General features: G+C 28.7%; 1 protein-coding gene across 4 annotated transcripts in view; it reads right to left on the reverse strand.

Moving 5' to 3' along the window:
* Papss (3'-phosphoadenosine 5'-phosphosulfate synthase) overlaps nucleotides 1–16,561 on the reverse strand; it is a 55,616-nt gene that overhangs the window by 29,130 nt on the left and 9,925 nt on the right. The window contains exon 1 of one of the 4 annotated variants that reach the window (XM_043041752.3): nucleotides 3,815–4,005. The exons of 2 other annotated variants lie outside the window; for them this stretch is intronic. In XM_043041752.3, the coding sequence (XP_042897686.2) occupies nucleotides 3,815–3,877 (63 nt within the window). In that variant the 5' untranslated portion in view covers nucleotides 3,878–4,005. Of the gene's footprint in view, nucleotides 1–801; nucleotides 1,164–3,814; nucleotides 4,006–16,561 lie in introns of those variants that run through there. One more of the 4 variants, XM_043041755.3, reaches the window with a different exon arrangement.

Here is a 16,561-nt window from a genome sequence, read left to right on the forward strand (position 1 = left end):
TTGCAACTTTATAACAAGCAGGAGGAAAAAACGGTAAAGTAAACTAATTCTCTGTAAAGTTTAGAAGAAGATGGGAGTTTAGCTTTATAAGTTTAGCAAGAGCTGGATCAACTATAGAATTTTCTATAGTTAATAGTGCAGTATAAGCTTAAAAAAAGTTTCCTTAAGAATCTTCATTTAGAAAAGTTTCACCATAATGTAAGTTTATTTTTGTTATCATTTTTTCCGATTTTTTAATTTTTTCATACCATTTTTTTTAACATCAAAAAGTGGAAGTTCCAAATACTACATTTGTCATCAAGAATAGTAAATAATGTTAAGACATTTGTTAATTGCAATTTATTAAATATAAATTTTAATAAAGAGTAATAAGTAACACGAAACATTAAAATTTGAAAGAAAAGAGACAAGAACATTTTGAGAGCAGGAGTAAGTGTTCGAAAAGCATCTATAAATTTTTTTTCAAGGATTCCCGTTCATTAAAAGTTTTATTAATCAAATATTTTTGAAACTTAAATAGACTCTAACATAAGTCAGAATTAAATATTAACAAATAAAACCTGGAGAGGGAAAGGCTAATACAGAGAAATTCTTTAAAATACTTATATGATTCAATTAAAAACTCTTAATACAAAATTTATCCAAATTTTGTTAATTCCAAATCTACAGCGAGTATCATTTTTAACAGTCTATCAATAGAATCCTAATACACAGAGAGTTATTAAACAAACATTTTTAATAAACTTTGAAGTAAAAATCATAAACCCGAAAAATGTTTTTAAAAAATTGGTAAATGCTTACCAGCAAACGATATCCTGCAAGCATATTGAATCGAAATCGTTTTCAAATAATAAACGTGAAAGCTTGTTACTCAAATTTGCTGCTATTACGACAATTTTTGCCAATTGTTATCACGACAATTTATTTTATGTATTTCCATGCAGCAAAATGACACGTCTAAAAACGTAATAAATGAATAAATAAATAAATAGTGCAAGTTGTAGAGATAAAATTTTTTGAATAGCATTGATTGAGACTTGGCGATAACACGAATCCTTGAAAACGCCAAAACCGTGATGCTCTTATCTCTAATCGTACTTACTGAATTTCTTCTCTCGAAACCACGAGTAGTAGTAGTTGCTTAAAACGCATCCTCGTTACTTAAGGAAGGAAACAGTAATTAAATACTTAATTTAAATAAACTAGGATGAAGAATATTTTTTAACCATATTTATGTGCATCTAATATAAGCCAGAACGATAAAGAGCTGAGTCGTGCAGAGTTAAAATGATGAACCATTTTTTATGTCTGACGGGAGCATTGTTAATTAGAGCACTGCATTGTCTTTCAAAAATTATAAGAATTAGCCGTCATTAAATTCGATGAAAGAATAGGATAAGTGGGATATTTGGGTACTTTTCGAATTTCCCAAATTATTGCTACTTTTAATTGTTATCACTTTTTAATTTTATTTATATAACCCATAACGTTGCGCGGGATTGAGTTTCACAGAGTTATAAAATTATGAATCACAATTTTTTTTTTCTTCCTGAGAAAGCCATTGTTAATTAAATCATTGTATTATCTTCCATAAACTAGAATAATTAGCCGTCTTTAAATCAGATTGAAAAAGATGTTGGGGAATACTCGAAAATTTTACGAAAGATTATTTTGCTTACTATTTTTAATTAACTATTTAATTTTATTTATTTATTTATTTTTTTGAGAAAATTATTAATTGTACAAGGACTATGAAAAAGACGCATTACATTCCTGCATTCCAGTCAATTACAGAAATAAGAAGAGAGGGAGGGTCGAAAATTGTTTGGATTTAATCTGGAGACTTTTGAAAAATTTTAGCAATAACAACTAACTTATAATAGTTATATTTTACTGTTATAATTGTCCACTCGGTGAGAGCAAAACATTTACACCTATTATAATTACTGCAGTTTTTACGTGAAATATATAAATGTGAATTTTTTTATTGAAATGTATGTATTTTTTTAAATGAAATTTTTTGCTCGAATTTATTTTATGTATATGCATTTGTAATAAGATGTAAGCATAAATTAATAATAAATTTCATATACATTAAAATTCAAATTATTAAGATATGATTTTTTATAAACAACGTCCAGTAAAATTAGACTTCTCTTAAAAAAAAAAAAAAAAAAAAAAAACTATTACACAAAAAAAGAAAATTGGGAGAAAAAAAATAGAATTTTATTTTATTTTTTTATTGTCCTACACTACGTTGTACGTTTCCCCCTTTCTAGTTATCAATTTATTAAAGATTATCAAAATAATTTTTCAAAATTAATTAAATAAATTTATCAAAATTGTTAGAGCAGGAAATGCACTTTTAATTTTTTGTATTTTTCTTCATTTAATATTAATTTTTTTAATGAACAATGTAAAAGAGAATTAATTATTTAATTTATTGAGAAGTCATAACTTCAGTCTCCTGAGTCATTATTTAACTATTTGAGCGGTTTTAATATTTAATGTAAATAAAAATAAATAAAATATCAAATACATTAAAAACATGCTGCTTTAAAGAATTACTGGAAATTGCGAAATTGTTTAAACTGAAGATATCGACAAAATAGGACCGAACGATAATTATTCAATAATAATTTTGCCGCGGAAATTAAAAATTCTAAATGTATTCGGTGAGGAAGTAATAAGAACGAATCCATAATTGCAACGGAGTGCATGTTGGTTTGCCTCGTTTAAATCAGTTTGCTAACCAGTTTTTGAGAAACACTTCGAAACAATCGATATTTTTTGTAATCTGAGGTAGAGAAATTCCAAGTTTCTCAGTATTAAAATTTACACTTCCAACTATTTCTGAAATATAATTTTAGGGCCCAAGACAGAAGTCAGTCTAGTCTGTTTGCAAATCTAAAACTAGAAGTAAGAAATCTTACTAAGATAACTTTAAAAATAAGTTATCACTCAAGACCATTTCTAAAGTTGATGAGTTATTCATAAATAGTAGATTGTTAAAGTGTTCACGTTAGTAAATACTTTTTTAAAGTATAGATGTGCAAACGTTTTATTTGAATGCGCCATTAACGCATCTATTAAGCGGTATTCGTTTCACTAAAAGTAGTGGTAAAATTATAAAATAGAATACTATTTTAAAAGAATCGATGCACAGAAGATACGTGTCAAATGTTGTGCAAATAATACGCAACCATAGAAAATATTCACTACATTTCAATGAAAATTGTACAATACAAATAACACACTAAAAAAACTGTTCAAATTAGATATATTATAAATTTTCTAAAATTACCGATGAGAAGTTTTAAATTATTCAATACATAAAAACATAATAACAAAATGATATTTAACAATTTAATTGAATTTAAAGATTTGAAATTTGTTTAAAAAATTTACAATAAGTGACCACCCACGACAGAGATATCTCACTGGCTCGATATATATAATTCTTGGTAGCAAAAACTATACAGAATGTAGGTATGATGAGCAAAGCAACGGAGCAAAAGAGTCGAAATACTCAAAATGCCTTACCAGTGACGGAGGCAAGAGATTCAAAATGCCTTGAAAAATGCTTAAAATGGCCCCAAAACATTGGGAAAAATTAAGTTTTCCTTAAATTTCTAAAATTTGGGGGGATGACTCCCTATCTCTTGGTCGACAACAAAGCACAAATTTAAATTTCAGAGCAAAGAATAATTTTATGTACGTTTCGAACATTAACATATATATTCAACATTACCTTATAACATATCTTATCAAAGATATAATATGCAACAAAAATTTTTAATTTATAAATACAAACCTCATTGTCAAAATAATTGAGAAACAGTTGTCTACGATATCCTACTTGGAAATATGAATACATGTTGAGCTCTGAGAAGAAAATTTTATCTTACATTTAACAGATCGATACCATTTTGCGAAACTGTAAAGTAAGAAGTTATCGGAGTTTCCCCTACTAAAAGCGATAGAATTTTCGATATGTGGAAAACACCGATAAATTCACTAAAGAAAAAAAAATTGAAGACCTTGCTCTATTACGAAACTTCGTTCGAAGTGCTTCAAAACTAACACATTAATGAACAACGTCGAAGCAATTTTACTCAAGCGAAATTCGATATTAAGATAATTTAGAATTTTTCAATTTAAATGACAGAAAATGGCAACCGGAACTTCGTAATAATAACATGACTCTATAGTGAAAATTAAGGCTATGTCGTCAAACCCTTTGAATGAATCAGCATTTCGTTAGAGATGAGAACGAACAAAAATCATTGACGCAAAGTAGTTTTTAATTTGACGTAAAATCAGATAACTTTTTACAAACATAGCTTGATGTAACTGATTATATCTTATCTAAAATTTTGTAATCTAACTATAGAATATTTCATACTAACCAGCCATCACGCTCATTGACAAGGACAGCTGGTATGAATTGCCAATTTGACATCACCTTTTTCTTTCCTTAAATATACCTATTCATAATTTATCCAGATAAAGGTAGTTACAGAGAATAGTTTTAAAGCATTGTTAATGCAAATTATACAGAGAGTTTTGATTTTCACATCGATTTTAAGGGCTTCAACGCCAGAACTCTAGAGTTATCAATTATTATAATCTGTCAAAGAGTTACATCATAAGCAAAAATTGTGATTTAAACAGTAAAGTACCGCTTAGTTTCCACCAAAGCTAGAGGAATTGAATGAAACGAACAATTTAATGACACACAAAATTTGGAATTGGTAATGCTTCACCAAACACTTGCTGTAGTTGACAAACGCCAAACTTTGACTATCATGCCATTAGCTCTCGAGCTTTCCAATTACTTTTGAAGAAGGTCGTTCAAATTTCTGAGTGCTTAGCTCTGGTACAACATTGAAACAACATAAGGAAGAGTTTATAAATTTAAAACGAAACAAGTAAAGTAAACAATCATGCTGAGTCAAAAGCCTAAAACGTGCAACTGTTGCAGATTTTTGAAGGTCTGCGACCAGAGCAGAACATTTGCAAAAGTCTTTAGAGTGGCAAAGCTGCAGTTAGGGTTATCCAGGATGGAACATGAGGATACAAGGGGAGAGAATGCAGTCAGTTTTTCGCCAAGTTAAGATTTATTAGTTGCTTGAATGTAGAGTTTAATGGCGCAGGAACTTGAAGCGAATCTATTACATCAGGGGTATCAAACTCGCGGGCCGCATGCGTCTCGAGATGAACATTTTTGTGGTCCAGTCAATATATCCGACGCAAAGTAAAAATAAAATAGAAATGTGAATTAGAAAGTAAACTATCATATAAAATTAGAATATACTTTATTTATAAACTATACGGATCATTTTAAATTGTACGCGCCAAAATGTAAAATTCTAATTGGCTTGCGACACCTGCCATTTCAGGGATACTGCATCGTATCAAAAATACACAGAAAAAATTATATCTTAGAACAGAATTTGAAACAAGGTTAAAAGATTTTAATTCTTTGGAAGACAAATTTTGTTTGTTTTCTTCGATTTTCTCAATTAACATATAGACTCAGTACCCAGTAATATACAAATGGATGCGATTGAGATTTAGTACGACTCAAATTTGGAGGCAAAATTCATTAAAGTGGGTGACTGAATTTTACAAATATTTACCGGCAAGGTTTGAAAATACTCGAAAATTCGCACATGAAATTATTTCCATGTTAGGAAGTACTTATCAGTGCGAGCAATTATTTTCTAATGTGAATGGAAATAAATCTCCTGTCCGAAACTGTATTAATAACGCTCGTGTTGGGTCAAATTTTGAAAGTAGTCTCGGCCAATAAAATTTCTCCCGAAATAGGAAAGATAGTAGCAGAGAAGAGATGTCAAGCATCAAGCAATAATTTAACTTTATATATGTTTATTACAATGTACTATTCAAAATAAAAATATTTGTTTCTATGAACATTTATTTATTTATTTTTTTTTGTGGCCCACATAAAGTAAAGCATTGTTTATTTGGCCCAAGTTAGCTTTTTTGAGTTTGACACCCCTGTATTACATCAAACACAAATATTATTCAATTTCAATGTAACAGAATGAAACGATTAAACTGAATTTGACTTAAAATTAAAATGGAAATCACACAAAGTTAAAAGATGAAAGAACAATAACAAGGGTGGTTCAAGTTTGAGGGACTCATCTTTACCTGAGGAAGGGACAAAATTAAGATTAGGTTACAGGATTACTCGTTTTCAGACTGCAGCGGTATTTCTTGCTGTAAATAATAAGATAAGTAAATAGTAAAAATCATAAAAAAGAAAGAAAAAAACACAGATTTTTTGACAATAATTTTTGTTCAAAAAAAAAAACTTACTATGATGGTAAAAAAATTATTAAAAAAATAGTGCGTGGAGTCCCTCCGCGCGGAAAAAGTGGAACTTTGTAATGTGGAAATGAAAATAGGAAGGGGTAGAAATTGATTTTTAGAGAAATCATATCGTTTTCTTAAGACAAACTTTATTAACAATGCTTACAATTCACAATTGATCGCATCTTTTAATCATCATTTTCGAGTGGAGAAATATCCAAATCTATAACATTTACAATGTGATTATGATAACTAAAGTAAGATACGAAATGTTTGAGTTCTATTTTTTCAATATTTCTTGCAAAAACTGCAATGGTAATAGTTCCCCCTTTGGTCGTTGGATCATTCCTACCATTTATCATTTCCAATCCAAATTTGTCTTTAAGGAAGGTTAATAATGTTTCAACTTCAGGTAACGAGAAATTCACATTAAAATCTCCTGCAAGGATCACAGGCCGCTCACAATAATCAATTTCTTCACCAGTAACGTCTGCCAGAGCTTGTGAGCCTGCAGTGGATAGTGGCAATAAAGATTTTGCAATAAATAATTTAATATCCCTCATGGCTGCATTTGGTGAAATATAAATGGCAATTAGAAAAGAGAAAACCTAACAATCAACTGATATTCACAAGAGACGTACCTTGACATAACCTTAAATCCGCCGCATAGTCAGTGGGAATGTTTTCACTCATTTTTTAAAATTGTTATCCACTAAGTTTGAAAATAAAAAAATACTACCTTATTAAATTATATGTGTACTAGGAGGCTTCGCCCCCTGCTCGCTGGCGCTCACCAACCCCCGGAACTGCTTTCACAGTTCATTTCGGATTGCTTCGCAATCCAATGCTCGCTCATTGGATACGTTCTTAACGTCTAGTTTTTTTGTACTTTTTTGAATACTGAAGTTCCGAAAACTTTTCACTGTAGAAAATTCTAAACCTGTACATTTCAATATTAATATGAAATTGCAAACAGTTCACATATTTTTCTTAATCACACTATTCTAAATTTTAGTTGTTGAGAAAAGTAACTGTTGTAAGTTTTGTTTTAAAGTCTTTCCCACCAGAGGGCTAAAGCCATGTGCAATATGAAATAGTAGTCTGCCACTGAACGCCGGCTTTGATGAAGATAATTTTGTATTTTTAATTCTCTGAAGGGCGCCACCTTAATAACATGGAATTTGTAAAATAAATGTATATATTTTTGATTGTTGATGAAGCCCATCATTTTGTGTTTTCATCAGTGTTCAGAAGCAGAACAACTATAATTTTTTTATTTTATCACATAAAAATAAAATGTATAAAAAACAAAGAAAAGAGTAAGAAAATGAGTATAGTCATAGAAAAAGTTAAAATTATAATATAGTATTTGTCAGTTAAAATAAAACTTTTTGTTTAAGTCATTGCTAACAATTCAAATTTCTCCGAGGCAATTCTAAAGTATAAATTAAGGTAGTATTGTTAAGTTGAAACACAAATAATGAAAGTAGAAGTAAAGTTAGAACTGTAAAATTAAAACAATATTTTTAATCAATGAGCCAAGTTCTTCAAGAAGCAGTTGTAGAAGTTGGTTGCTTATTTAAAACTTTTTATAGAATTTCTTTAAGAACACAATTGTTAATTTGGGCATTTGGCGATATAACACTTTTAGAATTGAAGGATTTGTTACGTCAAGCGCTCAGGTATCATAATTTTGATCTAGTTGCGCTTCTATGTCATTTTGATTTATGTTGCTAAATTAACTTTCAAAATATTCTATGACTGGCAACAGCATTTTTATTTTTTAAGTTGTTTATTTTTATTTCTTTTAGAATTCGTTATTTTTTTAGCGATATGTGTTTTAACCTAACAGAATTCTTTGTCGACTGTTTTCTCTATGAATGAAGAAAATAAAGTAAATATTTAACTGTTGTGAAAAGAATCTTATTTAGTTGTACAAAGTACTTCAGCCAAAATTTGGGAGCCACGTAAGAGAATTATATTTATTAGATCAGAAACACATCATTAAAAGGCAGAATGCTTTGGTGTTTTCAAAACAAAGCAAACGTTGCCACCGGCGGAAAAGAAATACAGCCAAAATTTGGGAGCCACGTAAGAGAATTATATATAATAGATAAAAACAAGTTAAAAAAATATTTATAGAAAAACAATACTTCTATTATTTTTATGCTAGTGAGAACCGAAACAATATGGAAATGAATGAGGGAAAACTGGATCCTACCACGTGATTTCCCGGCCAAAAATGTAGCGTTAAACATTTAACGCAACCTTGTTGGAAGTCGCATAATTAGAAGTATTACTTCAATAAATAAAATAGAGTGTATGCATTGACTATAACATCAGGCGTTTCTAATTTTCGCAAAAACAAAACACTAGAAATGAAAGCACAGATTTTTTTTTACTTATTTTTTGGAAGAGCTAATTATTCGCAACTACTTCTCTTTATTAACAGTTATAATGTAAATATTAAATATATGTGAAGTTTTCATTAAATGCATATGATATTATTTGATATGATTAGTCAGCAGTGGTAGACAGTCACAGGCAGTTAACTTTTTTTTGGAACAAAAGTAGAAATGAGATTTTTTTTTTTTTTTTTTTTTTTTTTTACCAATAGGAGGTACTTTATTTTTCGAAAATTTCTGGGAAATTGATCTCCAAGTCATTTCTCAAAAACTAGGCCTTGAAAACCAATTTTTAAAAAAAAATTCCTAAAAATCCTCATAAAAAGTAAAGCCCAAGGGAGAAATCATGATTTCAACTTTATTCAAAAATAGGACTTCATAGAAACAGTCTTAAATAAAATTTTAAAAAATTTGTATTTTGGATAAAATATTTAATTTTTAAATATAGTTACTTTAAAAAAATTAAATTTCAAAAACAAATAATCTAGGCTTCCCAGCCTATTAAAAGAGTGAAAATTTATTTATTAGCAATTGTTCATGAATAAATTACACACATTATGTCCTATTTGTCTCAAAATTATATTCTACAAACATGATATAATACAAAAACCAATCATTCATAATCGAATACAGCATTCAAGTGCCGAATATTGTTCGAATGCATAAAAACAGCAGTTTCTTATTTAAACCTAACATTACTGTTGCTACATTATTATTAAAAGTGACTGTGAAATTTCATCCTCAGTTTCACAGTCACTACTTGCAAACGAACATTTTTATTCATTTTATTAGTTCAGTTATTTTTGGTTCAAATCATTACACTCAAAATAAGTATCCAATCTTTCCACATACGATACACGTCAGCGTTTTACCAAAAATAATGGATCTCGATAATCTGCTAAGAGGAAACGCATACACTATTTCGTATTTGAGTGACAGTAGACAATTTAAATTTACGTTTAATAAAATAAGAACATTGTTGCGTAAGATAAAATGCTTTCATAAATTTCTATTTGCGAGAAAACAAACAAATCATGGAAATCGTGACCTCATCTCTATATTCTGATCACGAAACATTTCTAATCTAACGAACTGTAACCAATCAGCAAATTTTCCTTACAGTTAGATCATTCGCCAAACATTTCATAGTATAAAAATAAGACTAAAGATACATTTTTCTAAGACATAATTCAGATTATAAATGCACGTTTAAATTAAATTATCTCGCTTGTACTTAAAAGAACTTTAACATAAAAGAAGAAAAAAAAGTTAAAACCATAATAACATCCCATGCCAGAAAAAGCTTTAAGAACAATCAAATTATCGCAATTTTAAATTTCATAGGATATACTTTTTATACTTTCATAAAAATTGAATTTAATGTTTACTATGAAGTATAAAGAGGTTTGGGGGAAGGGGTTACGAACCAAAAAAGTTTTCAGTGCCAGGCCAAGAAAAAGAGGACGACCAAATCTAAGAATTTTAGACTGCCTTGAAAAGGACCTACAAGTTTTAAAGATAATAAACTGGAGAACCTTGGCAAAGGGAAGAATGTCTTGGCATAGGCTTGTTGAGAAGGTCAAGGCCCATCCTGGGCTGTCGTGCCAATGAGAAGAAGAAGAAGGTTACGGGAATGTGAGTGTAGACATACTTATTAGATTACAAAATTATTTTTTAACCATATTTTCAACATTCACAGATGGACCATAGATTGTTCAACAACACTGAACTAATAAGCAATATCTTTTTTTATTGTACCATTTCATTGTGGGCAAATATTAATAATAAAAAAAAAATGCTTTGCTTCAGATTTTATCCTTCTTTCCCCTTTAATGGTCCTTTCAAATCTGACGTGGGCAGGGTTGGGGTTTTGGACGTTCTAAACTGGTTTTGGACAGGACATGTGGGTTTTACTGTCCTAAACTGTCTTAAAGTGTCCAAAACCTTGAACTTTGGTAAAAGGTAAAAATTCTATAAGTGTAACCATTGTACACATAATAATTACATGTATCAATAAATATTTGATATTTTTTATACAATTTACTTTAACTTATTAAAGGAAAATAATATAATAGGAAAAGGTTTCTAATTTTTGAAGCTCCACAATTCATTGAACAACAAAAGTGAATACCTAATCCTTTAAATATAAATATGCTTTTAATACTGATAAATAATGCTTTTCCATATGGATAAATAATGCAATATTAAAAAAAGAATAATAATTTTTTTCAAAAAATACTAAATTTGTTTAAAAATTAACCTTTTATTTTTTCATAATACTTTTTTAAAAAAAAAAACTATAATTTATGCACAATCTACTTAAAAAAATAATGTCTTTAAATATAAATATATTAGTTTAAATTGGAAATACAAAATAACTGAAAAATGGTTAACAGTTGTGAAGGCATAACATCAGTTTCAGTTACTGGCACTGATGATGTATCACCACTAGGATAAAAGAATCGAACATGTTACATGAAGGAAATAAAAGCATTCCTGAATAGTACTATAGATAAATAAACCTGTTTATGACTAACCAAGCACTTAGCCCCTAATAGCTTAACCTGTATGGCAAGGTCGAACTTCAGTTATGTACTATAGAATGAGAGGACCAATTGAACTTGATTACTGATTAATCTTCCTTTGTTTAATATTTAAATTGAAGAGTCAAACAATGTTAATAAAACATTATACTTTTAAAAACAAATATTCTCTAGTAGATTTAATTATCAATATGTTATTAGTTATATGTTTATTTTACCTTTTAAATATTGTTCAGATAAAATTGTGACATAATTTGAGTAAAAGGGTTTTGGACAGTTTTGGACAAAGGGTTTCTGGACAGTTTTGAACAAAGGGTTTTTGGACAGGATGGTTAAACCGTGGATCAATCCATTCTGTCCTAAACCTTGCCAACCCTGGACGTAGGTATTTTTCCAGTGTTTTTGGAAACCCTTTTCAGGAAAAATGAGCAAAATCGCAAACCATTTTTCGACATCTAAGCAGAACAAAATTTTCAACATTTTAATACGTTTCTATCAACTTCTGTTTTACTTGCCTTTTTAAAATTGTCTTTCATTTCTGAAACATAGGAAAATCTGCTGAATTTATTCTTAATAGAAGAAACATTTTGTTTATTATATATATTTTTTCTTGCATTTTTTATTTATATAAATTGCATTTAAAAAGCGTCTAACAAAAAAAAAAAAAAAAAAAAAACGAAAGAAAATTTTTTTCGAATAGTTGTGATTTCCTGTTTTTGTGATTGTTAGAAAAACTGAAATTGGTTCGAAGGGAAGATATGAAGCTTCACAAATAAACCCTACTGTTGTTAAGAATTTTTATTTAAATTGCAGGGCTTCATAAAATACTTCTAATCAACACCTCAAAAACAGTTATACTCTAACAACATTTAGTTTGAAACGCATTGGAAAATAGAAACATTATACATAGAGAAAAGGTTTTTGGACAGGATGGTTTAAACCGTGGATAAATCCATTCTGCCCTAAGGGTTTTAAGTTCATTAAAGTCTAAGGGTTTTAAGTTCATCAAATTTAGTTTCATTAAAGATGGAATTTATACATTATACATTTATTAATTCGTAACATATCTTAATCGCTATGCTATGATTCTTACAGTTGTCCAAATTAAAAATCGCCATGTGTAAAAACACATAGATGATTTGCTACTAACATAACATAATTAATAAAATAGTATACAGGGAAATAGGATACTCCTACTGATTTTTCCATACATTTTCATTTTTCGTCACTTTTGAAATTTTTTATTTATTGTAAAATTAATACGAGTTTTATAATTGTTATATGTGCTTTAAATTGTTTTATAAATTGGTTTAAAAGTATAAGTTCCATGTTCATTAATACCAAAGCTGCCTGCCAAGGAGTCATGTAAGGAAGAAAAAAAATTCTTACTTTGTTTATAATTTAGAGAATTTTAAATCAAAATACTCTAAGAAACACAAATTTAAAAAAAAAAAGAAGAAACATGCTGGATTTTTAGCATTCTCTGCTGAAAATGTTACCACTACGGCAATGAATAGTAGCTCTTATGTAGCAATAAGAAACCCGAGACTAATCTTTTTCATGAAGAATTGATTGCATATATACTACACAAGCTTTAATTTTTTGCATCTTTGAAAAGAGATAGATTCAAAATTTTAATGTGATTTCACATGTAAGAAGTAAATATTTTTTGTTAAGGAAAGGGAAAGAGTAGAGGTCAGAGGAAAAGGGTAATTTTCACAGTCATAATTTTATTTTATTGCTATCATTGAACAGCTACCCAATTCTGAGTTTATGACTATCAGTGTTCAATTCATTATGTAGCCTTGCAATTATGTACCCAACCCAGAAGACAAGGGAAATCCTGGATCAAGCATTGGGACAAACTAGCCTGCTTGGAGAACTTTTTTCATGGAACTAACCTGAATTTGCCTTGCACATGGAGAGGAAACCCCCAAAAACCTCTTATGGGTAGTGCAACTGCAAAGGGATCCTAAGTTGTGATCTATCTACCAGAAATGATATTTTATGTTAGCAATGTGGTCAGTGTGAGCAGGATTCATATCAACCAGCCACTCCTGGGATTCAAACCTGGGTCACCTCATTGGGTGGCGAACGCTCTACCCCCTAAATCACTGCGGCCTTCATTGCCAAAATTTATGTACCAAACTGCTTCCACAAACTTATTTACTCCTTTAATACTACAACCCATAAAGGATCTTGGCCACCCTCTTCATGCATTTCAAAATTTTTTTGATCCTCATTTTTAGATCATGATTTTTAGGTCTCGCTCAACTTCCTCATGCCATAATTTTCTGGCTTTTCCAACACCTCTCCTTCCTGTTATTCTTTCCAGAAAAAACCATAACCTTGATTCTCAATAATTCATATTAATTATATCTTGGTTTTTATATAGTTACGTATTTCTTTATATAGATTCGCTCTAATTTTCCAAACATGGCCACCAGTAATTTTTCTTCACATTGTGCAGTGGTGTTGGTTTCATTTACTTGGGTGATTATAATTGGTTTCAATATTGTCTTGCAGATGTTTAGTTTTAACTTATGTGATATCCAAGACGATCTCAATATTTTCTAAAGTAAAATAAAAATAAGGTTGGGGTTTTGGACGTCCTAAACTGGTTTTGGACGTCCTAAACTGGTTTTGGACAGGACACATGGGTTTTACTGTCTTAAACTGGGTAAATCTGCCCTAAACTGGGTAAAACTATCCTAAACTGTCTTAAAGTGTCCAAAACCTTGAACTTTGGTAAAAGGTAAAAATTCTATAGGTGTATACATAATAATTACATGTATCAATAAATATTTGATATTTTTTATTCAATTTACTATAACTTATAACAAGAAAATAATATAATATAATAGGAAAAGGCTTATAATTTTTGAAGCTCCACAATTCATTGAACAACAAAAGTGAATACCTAATCCTTTAAGTATAAATATGCTTTTAATACTGATAAATAATATTTTTGCATAACGATAAATATGGCAATTTCTTAAAAAAAAAACACTAAATTTGTTCAAAAATTAACCTTTTATTTTTCACAATATTTTTTTTTAAAAATTTTATAATTTCCGCATCACAGAATAATAAAAAAGAAATCTTTTTTGTAAAAAAAAATTTTTTGAATATAAATATATTAGTTTAAATTGAAAATACAAAATAACTGAAAAATGTATTAACAGTTTTGAAGGGCATAACATCAGTCTCAGTTACTGACACTGATGATGTATCACCACTATGCTAAAAGAATTGAACATGAATGAAATAAAAGTATTCTTGAATAGTACAATAGATAAATAAACCTGTTTATGACGAGTCAAGCATTTAGTCCCTAATAGTTTAACCTGTATGGCAAGGCCAAACTTCAGTTATGTACTATTGAATGACCAATTGAACTTGATTACTGATTAATCTTCCTTTGTTTAAATTGAAGAGTCAAACAATATTAATAAAACATTATACTTTTAAAAACAAATATTCTCTAGTAGATTTAATTATCAATATGTTATTAGTTCTATATTTATTTTACCTCTTAAATATTGCTCAGATAAAATTGTGACATAATTTAGTAAAAGGGTTTCGGACAAAGGGGTTTTGGACAGGACGGTTTAAACCAGGGTTTAAACTGTGGATTAATCCACAGTTTAAACCAGGGTTTAAACTGTGGATTAATCCACTCTGTCCTAAACCTTGCCAACCCTGAATAAAACATCTGTTTCCTGTTTAAGTGTGGGCTTAATTTCAGTCTGAACAGAATTATCTTCTGTCATTATAGATCCTAGGTATTTAAATTCTGAGAAACTCTATTGAACTGTGTCATTAATCTTCAGTGTCGACAAGGCTATTCTTTTCCTCCTGTGCATTACCATGAGTTTGATCTTTTCTCTGTTAATTATTAGCCCTTTGCTGCCTTTTTAAATTCATTTTACTTTTTTAAAAGCAGGTACTTTTTCTAATTCACTTATTTACTATCATCACACATGCTAAGAGATAAGTGAAAGGTCATAATTTTTTGCAGTCATTATTAAAATGACAAACAGCTCAGTAAAACTTTTTTCTCAAACTAATGAGTTATAAAAAAAATTATTTTGAAATAAAATTTAAAATATGTAAGTTCAATACTTTTAGTAATGCCATTTTTAAAAATAGTAATGTGTAATCTGTAGAATATTTTTTTACCATACTGGAATTTCAATGAGAAATGCAATTTATTAAGAAAAAATTAGCTCATGACTATAAATATTTCTACTTTTGTATTTTTTTCTATTTTTAAAATAAAATTTTAATGAAAAATACAATTTATATAAATTTTTTTTTTTTAGTTAATACTAATATTTCCACTTCTTAAAAAAACATACATAAAATGCCACTCCAGTTCATGAAAAAATTAACAGTATCATACCAGTCCAGCCATTTTATTAGTTTGTTTGCAGGCGATAATAAAATTTTAATAAAAAATACAATTTATATAAAAACATTTCTTTAGCTAATACCAGGGTTGGAGTTTTTGCCAGGACAGTGGCAAAAACCTGGTAAAAACCGGCAAAAACTGGTAAGAACCGGCAAAAACCAAATTATCTAAATTGCTGATTAAATATTATTACAAAATACTTGAAACAAATTTAAATCAATCCTAAGGAATAATAATTTTGATACAATACATGAAAAAATTATTTTTAACATATTAATAATTAATATAAAGGCAATAATTTTTAAAAGATTGAAAGTTTTTGACCTCTTTTCACTTTAAAATCCTTAAATAAATGTTTTTTTACAAATAAATAAATATTATTATTTGTATAATATTATTATTTATTATAAAAAAAATATTATTTGTACAATAATTAACTACACATCTTGATAGATATTTTATGCTTTAAATTATAGTTATACTAATTTAAAATAAGTTCATTTCACTGGAAAAAGAGAATAATTGCAAATTTTCCAATCAATAATGCTTTAAACTACTAAAATGATGTATTATTACATTATAATTTAATTATGGAATAAAAATTTTGTTAATTTTTTTGTAATTATTCATATTTATAGTATATATTTCAATTTTAGGAATAATTTTGTCACAAAAATGTCCTCTCATCTTGCAAAATACAGGTTTTTGCCACTTTTTGCCAATTCGCTTGGCAAAAACACGTTTTTGCCAGGACGGTTTTTACCGGTATTTACCATGGTTTTTTCCACCTGCGGCAAACTCTTGCCAACCCTAGCTAATACTAATATTTCCACTTCTCAAAAAACATATATACTATG

Source organism: Parasteatoda tepidariorum, chromosome 6, assembly GCF_982258835.1.
Source record: "Parasteatoda tepidariorum strain Cologne lab strain chromosome 6, Ptep-v5.0, whole genome shotgun sequence".
Taxonomy (NCBI): Eukaryota; Metazoa; Arthropoda; class Arachnida; order Araneae; family Theridiidae; genus Parasteatoda; species Parasteatoda tepidariorum.